This window comes from Muntiacus reevesi, chromosome 5 (genome assembly GCF_963930625.1).
Source record: "Muntiacus reevesi chromosome 5, mMunRee1.1, whole genome shotgun sequence".
NCBI classification, from domain to species: Eukaryota; Metazoa; Chordata; class Mammalia; order Artiodactyla; family Cervidae; genus Muntiacus; species Muntiacus reevesi.
Genome location: NC_089253.1, coordinates 111,384,832 through 111,407,314, shown reverse-complemented (window position 1 = coordinate 111,407,314; position 22,483 = coordinate 111,384,832). Strand labels below are relative to the sequence as shown.

General features: G+C 35.4%; 1 protein-coding gene across 5 annotated transcripts in view; it reads right to left on the bottom strand.

Annotated features, from left to right (window-relative positions):
- Positions 1–22,483, bottom strand: part of SWT1 (SWT1 RNA endoribonuclease homolog) — a 104,654-nt gene that overhangs the window by 43,905 nt on the left and 38,266 nt on the right. For all 5 annotated transcript variants that reach the window (XM_065936197.1, XM_065936199.1, XM_065936200.1 and 2 more), the window contains 6 exons: positions 20,125–20,270; positions 18,285–18,448; positions 16,958–17,096; positions 10,321–10,469; positions 6,497–6,684; positions 701–832 (listed from right to left, as the gene is read on the bottom strand). In XM_065936197.1, the coding sequence (XP_065792269.1) occupies positions 701–832; positions 6,497–6,684; positions 10,321–10,469; positions 16,958–17,096; positions 18,285–18,448; positions 20,125–20,270 (918 nt within the window). The remainder of the gene's footprint in view (positions 1–700; positions 833–6,496; positions 6,685–10,320; positions 10,470–16,957; positions 17,097–18,284; positions 18,449–20,124; positions 20,271–22,483) is intronic.

The following is a 22,483-nucleotide window of genomic DNA, read 5'->3' as shown; positions in this document are numbered from 1 at the left end:
TGAGCACTCACACAGATTCAACACGTAATTACTGAGTTCCCATTATGTACTGGTGAAGACTCTTAAGAGTCCCTTGAACTGCAGGGAGATCCAACCAGTCCATCCTAAAGGAAATCAGTCCTGAGTATTCACTGGAAGGACTGATGCTGGAGCTGAAACTTCAATACTTTGGCCACCTGATGCGAAGAACTGACTCATTAGAAAAGACCCTGATCCTGGGAAAGAACGAAGGCAGGAGGAGAAGGGGACAACAGAGGATGGGATGGTTGGATGGCATCACCAACTCGATGGACATGAATTTGAGCAAGCTCCGGGAGTTGGTGATGGACAAGAAAGCCTGGTGAGCTGCAGTCCATGGGGTTGCAAAAAGTCAGACATGACTGAGAAACTGAACTGAACTGAACATTATGTGCCAAGCACTGTTCTTGGAGCTACAGTTATGCAGTAAAGAAAAGTTCCTTATGAAGCCTACAATCTAGCCAATTTTTTTCTAGAAACGAAAAAAGTAGATACATTTTTGTGGTCCAGATGATCAACTGAAGTAGGCATTCTTTGCAACAGAGGGAGAAGAGTTCAATCTAAAAGCTACTAGTTTATGAAACTTGCTGGAAGACTCCCAGCAACTCTGAAAAAGCTGATAACCCTAAAAGAAAGAGTAAAGTAAGAAATAAATGAAATCTTAAAATTAAGTAGTATTTACCTCTGAATTCCTTCCAGAATATCTTTAACAGCTGCCATTAACTTTTGAAGATATACAAATGCTTCTTCAAATGATGCTATTTTTGAAGATGTCAGAGTTGAATTTGAATCTAACCTTTGAAACACATCCATGCTAAAATAGAAAGAAGAAAAAATGCTCATAGGTACACACGCATATTTACTGTAATTCAAGTATTTCGACTTCTAATGTACAAAATAATGTTTATAACTTATCACTCATAATGCTAATCTGTTTAAATGAAAAATAAAAGAAATGTCCAGACTACCATTCATGCAAAGAATAGGGGTCAACAACTATATAGGTCAAAGAGAAAGGAATATGGTAAAAACTGTGTGAGACCATAAGGGATAGAAGGGAAGTCATGCTATCAATCCATATTCAAGTCAGTATGTAAGTACAGACCGTACTCCCACATACAAGGATGAAGAAAAAAAATCACACATCAGATTTAGAGGTTGCTGAAACTGGATGTTACAAATGTTCATACACTTTGCTCTGATAATTCCAATTTTAGAAACAGGCACAATTAATAACTACCTCAATGTACAGTAATATTTTTAAAAAGTGTTAAGTAGTAAATTAGCTAGCTGATGAAATATCAAATAACTATTAAGATGATGCTTATACCATCTATGAAACAGAAAAATTAAGGTAAACAAAATGTACTCATATAACATAAAAACAACCATATAAAAACTCAAAACATACGCTGTATGGGTTGAACACTGCCTCCCCACACCCCAAAATTCATGTTCACCCACAACCTCAGAATGTGACCTTATTTAAAATAGGATTTTTGCATATGTAAGTTAAGTTAAAATGAGGTCATACTGGATTAGGGTAGACACTTCCCTATGTGAAGACAAAGGCAGAGACTGGACTGGAGTGATATGTCTGCAAATACTGCTGGCAGCTACTAGAAGCTGGCAACAGTCATGGGACAGATTCTCCCTCAGAACCTCCTCAAAGAACCAACTCTGCAGAGACCTGGATTTCAGACTTTCTAGTCTTCAGACTGTGACTGAATAAATTTCCGTCACTTTACTTTTCAGTATTTTTATTGAAGTATAGTTAATTCAGAATGTTGTGTTCATTTCTGCTGTATAGCAAAGTGATCCAGTTATACATATATATGTACACAATTTTTTAAATATTCTTCTCCATTATGGTTTACCATAAGATACTAAATAATAGTTCACTGTACTACATGGTAGGACCAAGTTGTTTATCCTTTCCTTATATAAAAGCTTACAGTTGCTAACCCCAGCCTCTTAAGGTTGTGCATAAGGGCTCTAGGGCTTCCCAGGTGGCTTAGTGGTAAAGAATCTGCCTGCCAAGCAGGAGACGAGGGTTTGATCCCTGGGGCAGAAAGATCCCCTGGAGGAGGAAATGGCAACCCACTCCAATATTCTTGCCTGGGAAATCCCATGGACAGAAGAGCCTGGCGGGCTATAGTGCAAAGGGTTGCAAAGAGTCAGACACGACTTAGCGACTAAGCGCCACCACCATAAGTACTCAGAGTATTTATACGAAAAATAATGCATGGCGTCTACCAGATTTTCAAATAAACATCTCTATGTGAAAGGCTCAAACATGAATATGTTGAGAAGTTTTACAGTGACTCTGGTACACAATCAGGCACAGGAAACAATGAAGTAAGCTTTGAAAACTATACAATGATAAAGTAATTATAAGCATTTTTCACTTACTGAAGGACTATAACATAAAGCATATTATCCAGAAATTAACAAGAGCTCTGTAGCATCCAACACAAATGTATGTATATTATAGGTCAGTTCTAAAGTACATAAAGTAGTCAAATGTTTTCTAAATGAAAGAAAGATTAAAATATCTTAAATATTGTTTTTGCTTTAATATTCTTTCACTTAGTCAAAGGCAAAGGGGGAAAGGAAAAATATGCCTATTTGAATACAGAGTTGCAAATAACAGCATGGAGAGAAAAGAAAACCTTCCTCAGTGATCAATGCAGAGAGATAGAGGAAAACAATAGAATGGAAAAGACTAGAGATCTCTTCAAGAAAATTAGAGATACCAAGGGAACATTTCATGCAAAGATGGTCACAATAAAGGGCAGAAATGGTAGGGACCTAACAGAACCAGAAGATATTAAGACAAGGTGGCAAGACTACACAGAACTATACAGAAAAGATCTTGATGACACACATAACCACGATGGTGTGATCACTTACCTAGAAGCCAGAAATCCTGCAGGGCAAGTCAAGTGGGCCTTAGGAAGCATCACGACGAACAAAGCTAGTGGAGGTGATGGAATTCCACCTGAGCTATTTCAAGTCCTAAAAGACGATGCTGTGAAAGTGTGTGCTCAATATGCCAGCAAATTTGGGAAACTCAGCAGTGGCCACGGGACTGGGAAAGGTCAGTTTTCATTCCAATCCCAAAGAAAGGCAATGCCAAAGAATGTTCAAACTACTGCACAATTGCACTCATCTCACATGCAAGAAAAGTAATGCTCAAAATTCCCCAAACCAGGCTTCAACAGTATGTGAATCGAGAACTTCCAGATGTTCAAGTTGGATTTAGAAAAGGATCAAATTGCTAACATCCACTATATCATTGAAAAAGCAAGAGAATTCCAGAAAAACATCTACTTTTGCTTTATTGACTACACCAAAACCTTTGACTGTGTAGATCACAACAAACTGTGGAAAATTCTTAAAGAGATGAATACCAGACCACCTGATCTGCCTCCTAAGAAATCTGTATGCAGGTCAAGAAGCAACAGTTAGAACTGGACATGGAACAATAGACTGGTTCCAAATCGGGAAGGGTGTACATCAAGGATGCATACTGTCACCCTGCTAATTAATGTTCTTGCCTGGAGAATCCCAGGGATGGCAGAGCCTGGTGGGCCGCCGTCTATGGGGTTGCACAGAGTTGGACACGACTGAAGCAACTTAGCAGCAGCAGAACAGATCAAGCGAAAGGCTGGGCTGAATGAAGCACAAGCTGGAATCAAGATTGCCAGAAGAAATATCAATAACCTCAGATATGCAGATGACACCACCCTTATGGCAGAAAGCGAAGAAGAACTAAAGAGCCTCTGGATGAAAGTGAAAGAGGAGAGGGAAAAAGTTGGCTTAAAACTCAACATTCAGAAAACTAAGATCATGGCATCCGGTCCCATCACTTCATGGCAAATAGATCGGGAAACAACAGAAATAGTGACAGATTTTTATTTTCTTGGGGCTCCAAAATCACCGCAGATGGTGACTGCAGCCATGAAATTAAAAGACGCTTGCTCTTTGGAAGAAAGGCTATGACCACCCTATACAGCATATTAAAAAGCAGAGACATTACTTTGCCCTCAAAGGTCCGTCTAGTTAAAGCTATGGTTTTTTCAATAGTTTTGTATGGATGTGAGAGTTGGACCATAAAAAAAGCTGAGCGCCAAAGAATTGATGTTTTTGAACTGTGGTGTTGGAGAAGACTCTTTTGAGAGTCCCTTGGACTGCAAGGAGATCCAACCAGTTAATCCTATATGAAATCAGTCTTGAATATTCATTGGAAAGACTGATGTTGAAGCTGAAACTCCAGCATTTTGGCCACCTGATGCGAAGAACTAACTCATTGGAAATGACCCTGATGCTGGGAAAGATCGAAGGCAGGAGGAGAAGGGGACGACACAGATGAGATGGTTGGATGGCATCACCGACCCGATAGACATGAGTCTGAGCAGGCTTTGGGAGTTGGTGATGGACAGGGAAGCCTCTTGTACTATAGTCCATGGGGTCGCAGAGTCAGACATGACTGAACGATGCAACTGAACTGAACTGAAATATTGTATTAAACTATTTAGGTTTCAAAGTGATTATCTCTGTTCTGTATATACAACATTCTGCTAACAAGAATATATAAGCCACAACATTAAAAATACATTAAGACTGGACAAACAAAATCTTTGCTTTATATGAGATTACAAAATTTTAAATATTGCTTTTTTTTAACCTCACATGTCAGATATAGTTATTTCTTTAGTATAAAAGACTATAATTTGTCTCAAAAAATTTTAAATTATAGTCAAGGACTAAAAATCAGTCCTAAATCTATAATTGAATGAGAATAGATATTTAAATGGAATGCTAAGATCACTTTACTGCTCTTGTAAACAACTAGAATGGAGAGAGGCTCTTAATCCAAAATAACAAAACAGGCTCTCAACCCGAAATCACATTACAAGGCATACAGTATGACCGACATATTAGTTATATAAAGACTATGGGCTTGAGGAAAATTATGGAAGGGAGTGTTGGCCTACTTTAAATCAATTGTTTTCGATTATTTTTTAAGTTACTCCAGCAACCCATTTAAAGACCTACTCACAAATGGTCTCTATCTTTTCATTTTACTAAGACCAGAACACTTATGTGTATGAAAGTAACAGAAGTATTAATCCACTTAAGTATTTATCTTTAAAAAAATTTTTACATGAATTTTTTCTAATCCAGACCAATGTTTTCTTTGCATTATTTTGCATCTTATTTCTCAGAAGCCTTTGGATCCTGCTAATTTCTTTAGCCACTCCTGGTGACTATTCATTGGTTTTGACATGTTGGCAAACGATCTAACATATTTAGCAATGATTCTCATCAGTTTCACATCTGAATCACCTAGACAGAAGCACTAGTTCAGCTTCAGTACTGAAGTGAAGTGAAAGTTGCTTAGTCTTGTCTGACTCTTTGTGACCCATGGACTATAGCCTGCCAGGCTCCTCTGTCCATGGAATTCTCCAGGCCAGAATACTGGAGTGGGTAACTGTTCCCTTCTCCAGGGGATCTTTCCAACCCAGGGACTGAACCCAGGTCTCACACACCGCAGGTGGATTCTTTACCAGCTGAGCCACCAAGGAAGCCCTGTGCTACTGAATTAGAATTTCTAACACGAGAACCTAACCACATATATTTTTTACCCTATCCAGATAATCGAGCCCCTTTTTAAGCAGCACTACCTCTAAAGTAATCTGACAAAAGGCCCTCATAAGATAATCTAGTACAAACTATATTGTTAAAGTCACAAACCAGGGCTTCCCTGGTGACTCAGTAGTAAGGAACCCACTTCCCAATGCAGGAGACACAGGTTCCATCCTTGATCCAGGAGAATCCCACATGCAGAGCAACTAAGCCCATGTACAACAACTACTGAGCCTGTGCTCCAGAGCCTAGAAGTCACACTAGGGAAGCCCATGCACCCTACATCCTGTGTTCTGCAAAAAAAGAAGCAATGAGAAGCCTGTTCATCACAACTAGAGTAAGCCCTGCTCGTCGCAACTACAGAAAAGCCTGAATAGCAACAAAGACCCAGCACAAAAGTGAATAACCAAACAAACAAAATTTTTAAAAAACTAAGACACTTTGTAGTAAAAAAAAAAAAAAAATTCACAACCCAAACACTATTTAATGAACACTAGCAATATTGGACGGAGAAGGCAATGGCACCCCACTCCAGTACTCCTGCCTGGAAAATCCCGTGGATGGAGGAGCCTGGTAGGCTGCAGTCCATGGGGTCGCTAAAAGTCGGACATGACTAAGTGACTTCACTTTCACTTTTCACTTTCATGCATTGGAGAAGGAAATGGCAACCCACTCCAGTGTTCTTGCCTGGAGAATCTCAGAGATGGGGGAGCCTGGTGGGCTGACGTCTATGGGGTCACATAGAGTTGGACACAACTGAAGTGACTTAGCAGCAGCAGCAGCAATAATGGAAAAGCCTGAAACTCGAAAATTCTTAATTTAGTACCTGTTTTGATACAGTGTAATCCAAACATTCTCTAGGATAGACCAGATTTCTTGATGCCTGCTGGTTTGGGGAGGATAAGAACCGGATAAAATGGTGATTTCTTGGTTATCAGATTTCATCAGAGAATTATCTTCCTGGTTTTTACCCGGTGTATTTTGTGAAGAATTTTGCTTAAGTTTTGCCTTGACCTGGGAAAATAAGAATTACATAATATGCAGCTAGTCCTTCACTAGTAAGTGAGAAAGAAAGAATGCCAATTGTAGATTACAAATGTTCTGCCTTTCTTGGAAGTGTTATTTATTCTTTGTCCTTGATTATGTACAGAATATTACCAGAATAGAATCAGAGTTAATTTTTTTTCTTTTCCATTTATATGAAACAGTATTTCCAGTTTATTTATTACAGAGTATAGAAGTAGAATTCTACTTGTAAGGGATTAAGAAATAAGTGAGCAAAGAAATGGGAACAATGGTTATATACTGCTCTTTTGAGAAGTTTGGTAGTTGATGGAAGGAGATGGTGCAGTAAATAGCACGACCAATTAAAAGTATTTAAGAACAGATCTGAGCATATTTCTAAACAGTGTGAAAAAGCAATACCATTGATTCAAGTGATATTTTCTTAAAAAAAATCACCCTGGGGGAAAATATTAACTTAGGTGAAAAATGCATTTGATAGAATGGAAAAAAGTTTTTAACTATGAGTTTATTGAGTTTGTTGACTTGGCTCCTCTATAACATCTTTGTGAACTTAAATAAAATTACTCCATTTCTCTAGGTTTCCTTTGTTGATAAAAGTATGATTTCAAACATTAGCTTCATGCTTATCAAATCTAAAAAAAAGGAAATTTCCAAAACTGTAACAACAGTTGATAGTTACTGAGCATTTCTTATGTATAGGAATTTCCTAAGAATTTTGTATCTATTTAGCTCATTTAATCCTCACAATTACTCTATGAAGGAGATACTATGATTATCTACATTTTATTGAGGCAAAGAAAGGATAAATAAGTTATGCAGGGTTACACAGCTGGTAAGAGGCATGAATAGAATCTGACCTTTAGTAGTCTATGAATGTGGTTATACTCTCTCTCCAACTCATAAAGGTAAATATTACCCTTTTATTTCTTTTCAGGAAGGAAGAAAACAGCCTGTTTACATTAATTATGAACTTAATAAATACACATGAATGTATGAATTTTGTTTTGAGATAAATGTGTTTAATCATCACATAATGCTTTTTCTCAGCTCTCAAACAGAAGTGTATGCAACATACAAATAGGCTGCTTTATCAAACACTTACCTAGCACTTACTATGTACTAGACTCTACAAATATTAATTTAATTCTCATGACAGTTCTAAGGCAGAGATTATTATACTCTTTCTTATAAAAGAAGGGCTTAAGGCTCTGAGAGGTTAAATAAACAGAAATTAAAAACACAACTAGTCAGGATGGGAAGTCTGAGGCACATAAGTCTAAAGTTTATTAAAAACACTTATTTTAAATATTCTATCATTCTTGAAGGTCAAGTCTTTTTTTTATGATGTTAAAAGTTTCATAAGAGAAAAAATATATATCCTTTCCTCTACCCTGTTTATATAAAAATCTGGAAAATGACATTACTTAACTTTCCATTTTCATTTCTCAGAATCAAATGAATAATAACTGTTCCTCTTTTCCTGATTTTCTACACTTAGTAAATTAAGATAAGGGGGATTTTTTTTTTTTTTTTTTTACAGTTACTATACTTAGATATTCTATTCCTGGAGGTAATCTCTTTCTTTTCGCTGTTCAAGTTAGTGACACATACCTAAGTATTCAGGTCATAAATCAGATGCACTCTACAAAATATTGAAAGTGCATTTTAAAAGCCCAAGCTAAATCACAATGTTCTTGGCTCACTTAGACAATGAATTGCTTCAAACACGAAAATAAAGCAATACTTGAAAGCTCTAATTGTGGAAATAACACAAGTTGTTTCAAACAATCAGACTAATGCTTAATGTTGAGGGAAAAGCACTAAAGAGAATACTAGATTTTTTGTCCCTTGTCTTCTTGAATCTCTTGCTAATGTGACAACTAGAAAATCAGGATCCAAGAATAAATAACTTACTAAATAACAAGCCAATATGTTTACAAGTGGGCTATATATAACAGGCATACAATTATGCGACAAACAACACTAGATTTTAATATCAAACTTTTCATGGAAGAAAACTCCCATGGCTAGGTTTCCAACTGATAAAAGAATCTTGATATCATTTTTATCTCAGTCATTCCTAATTTTTTAATTCTCAATAATTTTAATTCAAAGGCTGCTAAGATTGTAAGTATCCTAAACTTTCCATTTTGTTCACCATGGTTGTTTCACTAAAGATGGGGTTTTAGGGATCAGTTTTGTGAGGGAAAGGATAATGTGCTCTTCCCTACACAATTCAATTATAATACTCAAGCTGCAACTCCTAAATTCCCAGGTCTATTCTTCCCTACTGAAGATTCTAAAAGACACACTTGTCATTTAAAAGAATAAGTACCAATGTTTTGATCATCTTAAACCAAAAAATTATTCACCCCTTAAATCAATCCTTTCCTCAAGAAATAACATATATTTCCTCTTAGTTTATCAAAAAGATGCTTCTTTTAGTCTTAAGCAAATTAAATTCTTTCCTCAGTGATTATGACTAAGTTTAGTATCATCTAATCCTTTCATTACTTCATAGGTACCAGGGCCTATGTTACCAGAAAAAGAAGCACAGAGGAAAACCTGGCCAATTCAATAACTCAAAGGAAAAAAAGATACAACACACACATACACACACATATATATACATTAGATGAAAGTATCATTGATATCTAATGATGTAATTGTGATGCTGAGTTTTTTGAACTGTTTCAGGCATATAAAATGACCTGAATTTTCTAGATTTGAAATCAGAAGACTCTAGAAATATAGTATTACTAGGGACAAAATTCACATAGTTATTTTAAAGGGGCAAAAAGTTATCAGTGCTAGGCAGATTGCATAAGAATCACATGAGGAGACCTGTTAAAAAACTGGTAGGTCAACTGGTAAGTTTGAATACGGTCTGTAGGTTAGATAATTGGATTATGTCAATATTAATTTCCTGATTAATTATACTAGTTATATAAGATACCTTTATTCATTAGGAAATATATATATATATATGGAAATATTTAGGGGTAAAAGGGGATAATATCTGCAAAATACTCTTAAATAATTCAGAAAAAAAATTCTGGATAGATAAGTAGACTGGTAGGTAGAAGACAGAAAATAATAAAAGCAAATGTGATAAAAGGTTAACATTGGGAAATGGGGATAAAGGACACATATGAGAATTCTTTATGTTATTCTTGTAATTTTTTTGTAAGTTTGAAATTATTTCAAAATAAAACATGAACCAAGAACAAAAATACTTCTGGGCACTACTGACAGAAATTTTACTCAGTAAGGGGCATGGCATCTGCATGATTAAAAAAATTTCTGAAGTATTTTAATGCATGCTGTGATCCACTGGTCAGGAGCACTGAAAAATGAGTAGTCAAGCAACAATGTATAGTTCTCTTCTATTCATAAATGAAACAATATGAAATTCCAACAACTGCTGTGACACTGCTTCCATAGGAGTATGGGAGTGTTTTATAACTTGTAATAAGGATTGTTCAGTCTCCATTCAATTCACTTAATATTTACTTAATGCTTTTAGCATGTTAGAGTATGTTAAATTTCCTACCTACTGTTGTCTGATAAATACATTCTTATAACATATGTGATTACTCTAAATGCATTCTAAAGGTATCTTACCTCTGTAAATGCTTGAAGTAGTTTGTTCACTTGAGCAAAGGCCTGTGGAAGAATACCATCATAATTTGACCTTGTACTAAAAGCATGTAGCAAACTTTTAGAATCCTGAAGCAGGAGTTTCATTGTTGTAAAATCCACTGCTTTATTAGCTGGTAACAGAAAATTAAGAAGGAAAAAATATGTAAGAGTGAGTATACAACACAAAAATGCTTCGGAAAATCAATCTAATAATAATTAAGAAATTTAAGGAAAGTATACATTTACATCTACAGGCTCCTAATTTACCTCTCTGGTGTAAAAAGCCATAATGAGACTTAGTTTTAGACAAAGTTCTTGGAGTTGATTCTGGCATTCTGTGAAGCTGGCCTTCCATATCCGTAAGTTTTCACATGTACAGCTTCTATCAACTATAGATCAAAAGTATTTGGGGGGTAAAATGTTCTATAATGTTCCAAAAAGCAAAACATGAATTTGCTGTGACTGGCACCTATTTACACAGCATTTACATTGTATTAGGTATCACAAGTAATCTAGAGATGATTCAAAGTATATAGGGGGATATGCGTAAGTTATATACAAATACTAAGACATTTTATACAAGTGACTTGAGCATGGAGAATTCTGCTATCCTCAGGGGTCCTGGAACCAATTCCCTGTGGATACTGAGACTATATTCAGATTCCAAAATTTCCCTCAAAAAGGTCAACTTCGAAGTAAAAGTGAAATGCACAAGTTACTATACACAAAATAGACAGATAACAAGGTCCTACTGTATAGCAGGAAATGGCAACCCACCCCAGAACTCCTGCCTGGAAAATCCCATGGACTGAGGATCTTGGCAGGCTACAGTCCATGGGGTCGCAAAGAGTCGGACACAATTGAGTGACTTCACTTCACCTCACTGTATAGCATAGGGAACTATATTCAATACCCTTCAATAAACCACAATGTAAAGAATATGCATATATACGTATCTGAATCATTATGCTGTATACCAGAAACTAACACGACATTGTAAATCAACTACACTCCAATTATACTTCAATTTTTAAAAATTAAAAGCAAAATGAAAGAATGTTATACTCTTCAGAAGAGATAATTACCAAACAAATCTGAGTTAAACTACAGATTTTCAAAACTGAGGTTGTTTGTATACAGATTACTCTTGAGACATCACAGTGTCCACATTTTGGTGGTAAGTACTTAAATTATATGCAGTACCTTTCAAATTAACTCAGTAATCATGTAGTGACTTATCTTCAAATTCCATCACATGAAATATAATACCAGATTTATTGAAAATGTGTTCTCTCTGGACACAATCCAATTTCAGTGAAAAATAAACTACTTGGGTTAACAGTGAGCTATGGGCAAAAGAAGCTAATAGAATTTTCCCCCCTTAAATTAGCAAAGTGAGTTAATCTACAGGTAATAATTTAAAGATTTAACATTTTTGTCTCAAGGAACTAAACTTGCTTACATTACATTCTCAAACCAATTAGGAGAAGTGCTGACAATAATTCAAAGATTCAAAGTTACAAACAATGAAGTTAAACAACTTTCTAACGTTACCAAAATTCAGAACAGAAAAAATTATCTCTATTATTAAGATAGAATACTGCATAACAGTTTTCAAAGGCATTTAAAATAACCACAGTGCAATGTGTTTGCTTTGTTTTCTTTTAGGTTCACAGCTTCAGAAATTCTATTTTATTCTGAAACACTGGCACTATGAATTAAAAAAATAGTTTTTCTGTATAACTTACATAACAAATATTTGCTTGTGAAATCCTGAAAGTTTAAATGAAAATAAAAAGTGGATTTTCATAATTAATTACTCAATATTCTGAAATTCTGATCTAATGTGATGGTTACGGCCAAGATTCTGGCTACCCTTTTATCAAGCAAACAGTGCATCTCTTTACAAAACACTTTCAGTTGTTTTTAAAATCAAAGACTAGTTCAAATTCCTGTGGGAAAATTAGATATAAGAGATGCTACAGAGGACAGAAAGGAGGTAAATCTCCTCAGAGGAGGCAGTTGGGCACAACTTCTTTTAATGGTGCTTCTCCAGGGTAGTATATATTTGACAGGGCTGAAATCCTTGAATTAATCATTTTATTTCATCTTAAAAGAATTCTTTACTAAAGATTAAGGCAAAAGTATAATGTCAATTATCAATTCAGTACTTAGACAAAGCATAAAAAAATCTACAAGACTGAAATAATTTAATGTTTATATAAGGTCAATAATTATTTAGGCGAAAATATCGAAAATGAAGGCAGAAAAAGCTACTACCCATTTTTTACATAATTTTCTATGAATTGATCTAAAGTGACATGCTTGGAACAGTAAGTTAAACACACGTATAATTCAACAGCTGCGGATACTATTAAAAGATTATAAACAAAACTATCTGTAATTTTTTCTAATTCAAAATTATTTTAGAGCAGAAGGCATTTTTATAATTCTATTACATATCATTCACAAGTCAGTAAACATTAGGCATCAGATTCTTCTAGATCAAAGACCAATAAATTATGATTACACAATAATCCTCCAAATGAGTTTTTTTTTTTCATTTATTTTTATTAGTTGGAGGCTAATTACTTCACAACATTGCAGTGGTTTTTGTCATACATTGACATGAATCAGCCATGGAGTTACATGTATTCCCCATCCCGATCCCCCTCCCACCTCCCTCTCCACCCAATTCCTCTGGGTCCTCCCAGTGCACCAGGCCCGAGCACTTGTTGTCTCATGCATCCCACCTGGGCTGGTGATCTGTTTCACCATAGATAATATACATGCTGTTCTCTCGAAACATCCCACCCTCACCTTCTCCCACAGAGTCCAAAAGTCTGTTCTGTACATCTGTGTCTCTTTTTCTGTCTTGCATATAGGGTTATCGTTACCATCTTTCTAAATTCCATATAGATGCATTAGTATACTGTATTGGTCTTTATCTTTCTGGCTTACTTCACTCTGTATAATGGGCTCCAGTTTCATCCATCTCATTAGAACTGATTCAAATGAATTCTTTTTAACGGCTGAGTAATATTCCATGGTGTATATGTACCACAGCTTCCTTATCCATTCGTCTGCTGATGGGCATCTAGGTTGCTTCCATGTCCTGGCTATTATAAATAGTGCTGCGATGAACACTGGGGTGCACGTCTCTTTCAGATCTGGTTTCCTCGGTGTGTATGCCCAGAAGTGGGATTGCTGGGTCACATGGCAGTTCTACTTCCAGTTTTTTAAGGAATCTCCACACTGTTTTCCATAGTGGCTGTACTAGTTTGCATTCCCACCAACAGTGTAAGAGGGTTCCCTTTTCTCCACACCCTCTCCAGCATTTATTGCTTGTAGACTTTTGGATAGCAGCCATCCTGACAGGCATGTAATGGTACCTCATTGTGGTTTTGATTTGCATTTCTCTGATAATGAGTGACGTTGAGCATCTTTTCATGTGTTTGTTAGCCATCTGTATGTCTTCTTTGGAGAAATGTCTGTTTAGTTCTTTGGCCCATTTTTTGATTGGGTCATTTATTTTTCTGGAATTGAGCTTCAGGAGTTGCTTGTATATCTTTGAGATTAATCCTTTGTCTGTTGCTTCGTTTGCTATTATTTTCTCCCAATCTGAGGGCTGTCTTTTCACCTTGCTTATAGTTTCCTTTGTTGTGCAAAAGCTTTTAAGTTTCATTAGGTCCCATTTGTTTATTTTTGCTTTTATTTCCAATATTCTGGGAGGTGGGTCATAGAGGATCCTGCTGTGATTCATGTTGGAGAGTGTTCTCCAAATGAGTTTTTAATGAAAGGAATGGTCATCTCGCTTCACTTCTCTTGTTATTAGAGAAAAATAGAACTACTGACTACTACCTCTAAGTTCCATATAAGAACAAAAAAAATGCCCAGCCCTGGAAAACAGACAAATGGAAGATGGCAACTAGATGTCCCATTTTTGAAACCAAGTCTTATTTAAGATCACACATGGTTTATGGACTTCTTTTGACAAAAGCAACAAAATTATGTCCCTAGTAAAAGTTTTGAACACTGTTTCTATATCTTTTAAAATGCTTTGAAGACATGTCTAATATGTCATTCCTTAATAATAATACCCCTAATAAATATTTTCTAGTTAAAGGTCAATGCCTGGAATGTGTATCTTTATTTTTAAAATCAGTACCTTTAAAAAACAAATATTCATGCAACATCTACTACATATATGTCATAAAGTATTGATTACGAACTTTAAGTTTCCTGGGGAAATTTATAAAGATGTAAAACATTTTCAGAGTTTACACTTCAGGGGAAAAGAGAAGTGGTATATCCATCATAGAATGCTTTTGTTTTATCTTAGCTGCTAGGAAGCTTAGTGCTAAAATCTGTGTTCAAGTGCTGCAATAATTGTTTGCACATGTTTTATAGTAAAACTATGTCTTTTATTCTTCTTCACTACCTGGCTCTTGTACCTTTAAGCCTAACTTAAACTCTCTTATGCTGAGGTGGTCATTTAAAGGCCCATATATACTGTTATTTTTAAAAAGTAGACAGGATATAACTAATACATAACATAAATCACTTCATGAGGAGTTTGAGAAAAGTCAAGAACTAACTGAACATGGTAATAATGGTTTATACTTCCATTTTCAAAGGTACAGCAAAAGAAATGGAGCTGTTCACTCTGGACAAATCACTTACTCTCTCAAAGCTAGTTTCCTTAATGATAAAACACAGATTTTAATAATATTTATTTAGTTGCTAAGTTATGTCTGACTCTTTTGAGATCCAATAAAGTGTAGCCCATAAACATGCAAGCAAAGTAATGCTCAAAATTCTCCAAGCCAGGCTTCAGCAATACGTGAACTGTGAACTTCCAGATGTTTAAGCTGGTTTTAGAAAAGGCAGAAGAAACAGAGATCAAATTGCCAACATCTGCTGCATCATTGAAAAAGCCAGAGAGTTCCAGAAAAACATCTACTTCTGCTTTATTGACTATGCCAAAGCCTTTGACTGTGTGGATCACAATAAACTGTGAAAAATTCTTCAAGAGATGGGAATACCAGACCACCTGACCTGCCTCTTGAGAAGTCTGTATGCAGGTCAGAAAGCAACAGTTAGAACTGGACATGGAACAACAAACTGGTTCCAAATCGGGAAGGAGTACATCAAGGCTGTATATTTTCACCCTGCTTACTTAACTTATATGCAGAGTACATCATGAGAAACGCTGGGCTGGAGGAAGCACAAGCTGGAATCAAGATTGCCGGGAGAAATAGCAATAACCTCAGATATGCATATGACACCACCCTTATGGCAGAAAGTGAAGAACTAAAGAGCCTCTTGATGAAAGTGAAAGAGGGGAGTGGGAAAAGTTGGCTTAAAGCTCAACATTCATAAAACTAAGATGATGGCATCTGGTCCCATCACTTCATGGCAAACAGATGGGGAAACAGTAGCAACAGTGGCTGACTTTATTTTTTTAGGCTTCAAAATCACTGCAGATGGTGATTGCAGCCATGAAATTAAAAGACGCTTACTCCTTGGAAGGAAAGTTATGACCAACCTAGATAGCACATTAAAAAGCAGAGACATTACTTTGCCAACAAAGGTCCATCTAGTCAAGGCTATGGTTTTTCCAGTGGCCATGTATGGATGTGAGAGTTGCATTGTAAAGAAAGCTGAGTGTCAAAGAATTGCTGCTTTCGAACTGTGGTGTTGGAGAAGACTCTTGAGAGTCCCTTGGACTGCAAGGAGATCCAACCAGTCCATCCTAAAGGAGATCAGTCCTGGGTGTTCATTGGAAGGACTGATGTTGAAGCTGAAACTCCAATACTTTGGCCACCTGATGCAAAGAGCTGACTCATTTGAAAAGACCCTGACGCTGGGAAAGATTGAGGGCAGGTGGAGAACGGGACGACAGAGGATGAGATAGTTGGATGGCATCACCGTCTCAACGGTCATGGGTTTGGGTGAACTCTGGGAGTTGGTGACGGACAGGGAGGCCTGGCATGCTGCAGTCCATGGGGTCGCAAAGAGTCGGACACAACTGAGTGACTGAGCTGAACTGAAACTGTAGCCCACTATTAGATCAGTGCTTTTCACATCTTTTGCTTCTTAGCAGAAAAACTTTTTCTTTTTTAATCACACATGGAATCTCTCTACATAAATAAATAAAAGAAAATTGAATGGCTAAAGTTGGGATTGAAGGTCAAAGGCCCACTATTATCAGGCTCCCCATTAACCTTTCCACCCCTAATCTCTGGCAACTCCAGAAGCACTTCAAGAAGGTTCTGTGTGATACAGTTTAAGAGCTACCAACTAAGTGGTTGATTCTAGTCTCTTGTGGTTCTAAAATTCATTATGCACCAAAGCCAAAGGATTCCTATTCCTTAACCATGTATTTTAAGTAGAAATTTTGATAAATTATTTGAACATCAAAAATGATACAATGAACAGTCACAATCTCTATGAACTCCATCCATTCATCTAGCTGCCATAAATTTCCTTAAGAAATTAAAAGTGTAAATGGTTGAGAAATAATTGAAAAAATTTTTATTAATTCATCTACACATGGGATATAGCTATTATTCTGACTTTAATACAACACTTCAAAGGCAAAATGAAAGATTTATACCTTTACGGAGATTTTCATATAGACTCTCAATGGTTAAGAGCAAGTTCTTTTCCATAACTAATCCAAATACAGCCAACCAATGTTTTCTAAAACACTGTAATAAATGTATTAGAGTCCATGGTGGTTTCAAGTACAGCATCTAGAGAAAAATAGCATTATTGATGTATTTATTATTCTGTTATTTAAAAGTACCTATTTAGGAATTCCTACATAGATTTCTAGGCAAAACATTATTGAATTCTTCTTAAACTAAAAGATGTTTTATTAAAAGCCAGTCACAATCTTAAAATGCCTATTCCACCGAAAATTGCTTTTATAAAATTCACATTAGTAGTAATACTTACAGTTTCAGAAACTATATGTGTCAAAAGAAAGAATAGTTTTAATCAGAAAAACTAGTTCTAGTCAGCAAAAGTTGTCATCTACCTTTCCACATGGTCATTTCTACAACAAAATCAATATAATTTCCTAAAACTAGAGAAAAAAATCTATACAGAAAAGAATTTTCAACTATAAGTGACACTCGCTACACTCCTATAAAAGACATGTTTATAAAGAAAACTCATCATTAAGTACTACAAGATGTCAGTACATCCTTTCTTCAATCATTCATATGCAATCACTTTATTAGTCTTTATTATGAAATCTAATTTATATCCGCCTTCCTAGAATCTGATCATTCTTCAACATCTTGGTTTAACACTTGATAGTATAATCAAGCCACACTGACAAATATTAGAATCTCACTGAATATCTGGGATAGACACAATTGATAGGGAATAAACTTTCTCCTAATGATAAATGTGAATAGCAGACAAACATTAAACTAAGAAGGCCACGATTCCCAAATGTGATGTTTATTTATTACAGAAAAGATGTGAATCTAAAGAAAATTCAAAATATTCTACTAATACCAAATTTATACTCTGATTCTTAAACTTACATCACATAAGCCACAATATACACTTCCTTTTCTGAGTAGATATTGCTAAGATAACTCCCTATACTAGACATTTTGATTCAAATAAACTAAAAATGAGACATTTTCTTTAAATTTAAACTCCATGGAGGAAATGTGTCTGACAAATGGTAGACACCCAATAAATATTTGTTCATTGAAAAAAATGAATGAAAAAAATAGTCCTAATCTTTAGGAAATATCCATCAGTTAGTTTTTAAAGTTATTTCAAAAACTTCAAGAAAAAATTCATGTGATATCGATTATTACAATGAAACATATATTTTATAGAAATAGTATTTCTTAAAATAAGGCAATAAATCTTAAGCAATAAAAAATAAATTTTTAATGACGTGTTCAAATAATCACCTCCATCCAAAGGTTTCCAAAAGCAATTTTCATTTCTGTTTCTAATATTGAAGATAAAGCTGTTCCAAGAGATCTTTCGAGATCAGATACAATGCTTTCAAGTAGAACGGGTAGTCCAGAGTTTGTAGATCCTTCCTCATGATTATCCTCCAAAGGTGTTGTTTCTTCAAAACAAATAGTTACAAGCTTTACTTAGAACATTAATAGTAACTATTTTACATATATAATTAGTATTTGGCCATAAATAATAAACATTTAATGGATATAATTAGCATTTGAATCTAGAGAACAAATGAATATTTTTAAAACAAGATTTTGGGGAGTTCAATGGTGGACTACTGGTTAGGATCCAGGCTTTCACTTGCCCTGGCCCTGGTTCAATCTCTGGTCGGGGAACTCCTGCAAGCCATGTGGCATGGCCAAAAATAAATAGATAAAGAGTATTTAGAAATATTTAGTATAGCTGTTTTTAGATGCAATACATATTACATTAGTAAATGCTTTAACTTTTCGACAAAAGGCAATGAAATGTTTTTACTAAAATAGAAATTTGAAAGAAAAAAAGAAATTTGAGAAATGTGGGAGGAGGAGCTAAGATGGCAGAGGAATAGGACGGGGAGACCATTTACTCCCCCACAAATTCATCAAAAGAACATTTGAACGCTGAGCAAACTCCACAAAACAACTTCTGATCGCTAGCAGAGGACATCAGGCGCCCAGAAAAAGCAGCCCATTGTCTTTGAAAGGATGTAGGACAAAATATAAAAGAGAAATGTGTATATTTTAACCTTTCATTATTTAAAAAAATGAAAAATTAAAATAATTCTTTGCATCTATTAATATTTATAATAGAAAACCAAGAACCACGGCTCAAAATGTGTTTACTTCCAAAAATCATAAACATAATTCACATCAATAAATTGTCTTGAAAAGACTAGAATCTCTGACTTAACTACCTATATATCTTTACTTTCTAATATTAGTTTTGATTATTTTTATTTATATTATTTCATTATAATTACCATTTTGACACCTGCAAACAACTGCAATTTCTTTATGGCAAAATTCAAAATATTAAGGGGATAATCTCTATGAATATGAAGTAAAAATTTTAAATGTCAGTAATACAATGAGCAAATCAAAAGCATATTTCCCTTGAAAAACTATAAAATAGAATATTCTGTAACTGCCTCTAAAGGCCATTTAGAATATTATGACAAAGGAAATTTTATTACCAAAACGGTGAAATAAGCACCAAATAAGTAGCATATATTCAAATATGAATATATGAAATATATGCATATGCTATTAAAGACTTCAATAACTATTTTTCCCTCAGAAGGAAATGGTGAGATATGCTTTTAAATAATGTGTATATTAGTTTAAATTTAAAAACATTACTACTAGAGTCCTTCAAGCCTATTACTGCTTTACTGTATTAACAGAAAGTTATGAATATGAAACTAATTTTAAGAATAAACTATTTTCCCTACCTCAAATGGATATCTCTTATAGCTACTATTAATTTAAAAAGTATCCTCTGTGAAGGAAAAAATAGGATGCACAGGGTGATTACAAATATATAAAAATGTATATGAGTGTACAGACAAAAATTTAAATTAATTTGTACAAGTATATATAGAAGGTAATAATGTATGCTTTTTTCTTGGATCACCATCATAATATTCATTCATTTCTACCATTTATGTGCCAGCAAATACTCCAAACAATGTTTCTTAAAATGTACAAAATAAAAATTTACTATCAATTCCAACTGTTGTCAATATTCTTAGTACACAAAATAAGATATACTTCTAATTATTTGTAGTAAGAATACTACCTGCTTTCAATTGTTGTTTAGATATACAAGGCTGATGACATACATCTGTGTTCAGAGATAAGTTTAAAAACTCTGCACTCAATTCTTCTTTACTGAGTGACTTCACACCACTTATTAGGCCTTTGTTTCTTAAATTTCTATCATCCCTAGGTTGGATTAGGAGGAAAAAATATTTTATTTTTTATATGACAAATCGCATGGCAACTAAAATCACATGGAATCTAATCAGAGGCTGGTGATTCTCAGTACATATATTAACAAAGGATAATTTTTTAATGCAGAAGATAGATTATCATACACCAGAGTCATATCATCTTAGATTTTGAGAATAATTATTATTGTTATATATTGAATGTTTTCCTGGTATCAGGAACTAAGCTAAGCACTTTATATATATCAATCCATTTAATTCTCACAACAAACTTCTTAGGTAGGAGTGGTACTAATTTTTATCCCCATTTCACACATAAGAAACTGAAGTATAAAAAGGTTAAGTAACTTATCCAAAGTTACACCCGGTAAGTGGGAGGTGGATTTGAACACAAGAATATGATCATTTCAAGAAAAATCAACATTAAGAGCCATAATAAAATAAACGATTTACACAGGGTAGGCAATTACAAATTTATTTAGAGTGGGCCTAAGGCAAATGAACTGCCTCTTGAGAAATCTGTATGCAGGTCAGGAAGCAACAGTTAGAACTAGACATGGAACAACAGACTGGTTCCAAATAGGAAAAGGAGTAAGTCAGGGCTGTATATTGTCACCCTGCTTATTTAACTTATATGCAGAGTACATCATGAGAAACGCTGGGCTGAAGGAAACACAAGCTGGAATCAAGATTGCTGGGAGGAATGTCAATAACCTCAGATATGCATATGACACCACCCTTACGGCAGAAAGTGAAGAAGAACTAAAGAGCCTCTTGATGAAAATGAAAGAGGAGAGTGAAAAAGTTGGCTTAAAGCTCGACATTCAGAAAACTAAGATCATGGGATCTGGTCCCATCACTTCATTGCAAATAGATGGGGAAACAGTGGAAACAGTGGCTGACTTTATTTTTCTGGGCTCCAAAATCACTGCAGATGGTGACTGCAGTCATGAAATTAAAAGACGCTTACTTCTTGGAAGGAAAGTCATGACCAACCTAGAAAGCATATTAAAAAGCAGAGACATTACCTTGTCAACAAAGGTCCGTCTAGTCAAAGCTATGGTTTTTTCAGTGGTTATGTGAGATGTGAGATGTGAGAGATGGACTGTAAAGAAAGCTGAGTACCAAAGAATTGATGCTTTTGAACTGTGGTGTTGGAGAAGACTCCTGAGAGTCCCTTGGACTGCAAGGAAATCCAGCCAGTCCATCCTAAAGGAGATCAGTCCTGGGTGTTCATTGGAAGGACTAATGTTGAAGCTGAAACTCCAATACTTGGGCCACCTGATGTGAAGAGTTGACTCATTTGAAAAGACCCTGATGCTGGGAAAGATTGAGAGCAGGAGGAGAAGGGGATGACAGAGGATGAGATGGTGGGAAGGCATCACCCACTCAATGGACATGGGTTTGGGTGGACTCCAGGAGTTGGTGATGGACAGGGAGGCCTGGCATGCTGTGGTTCATGGGGTCACAAAGAGTCGGACACAACTGAGTGATTGAACTGATGACTGAAGACAAATGATGTGAATTTGCCATATGCTGAAAGAAGCCAGGATGATTAGATATAGTGGATAAGACCAGTTTACGTGGCTACAGAGAAAGTCAACGACATTAATAAATGGAAAGAGATTTAAGGGCTTCAATGCAGAAATGACATCAGATCTGTGTTTACCAAACTGTTGTTCTTGAGACTAGTAGGCTTCCAGCTTCTGTTAATGGCAGAGTAGCTTGGTCAGACTAACTTCCCATAGAGAGAATTAGAAAATCTAGATGAAAAACAATAAAAAAGGCAAAACCTATTTGAAGGCACTAAAGAGCAATAAAATGAAGGTAGAAGGTGGAGGGGAATCTATACTCAAAGACACATACACTGCAAAGGTTAAGAGCACACTTTTCTATCTTTTTGCCTGAGGGCATTCCCCAACTCATCAATGCTTTAGGACAGAAAGTCAGAGCCTTTGTGGCTTGAAATGTCAGAAGGCAATGTTAGGTAGCACAGGTCAAAACATATAGACAGTTAAGGGGAAACTGAGGAAGGGAGGAAATCACAGAGTTGAGCCTTAAAATCTGCATATCAATTCAACCCAGAAAAAGAGCAATATACTTCCAAGAGACAAAGTAATCAATAGCACCAGACTCAGATATGACACAGACGTTGAAGCTACCTGACAGGAAATTTTAAAGAATTTTGATTAATGTGTCAAAGGCTCT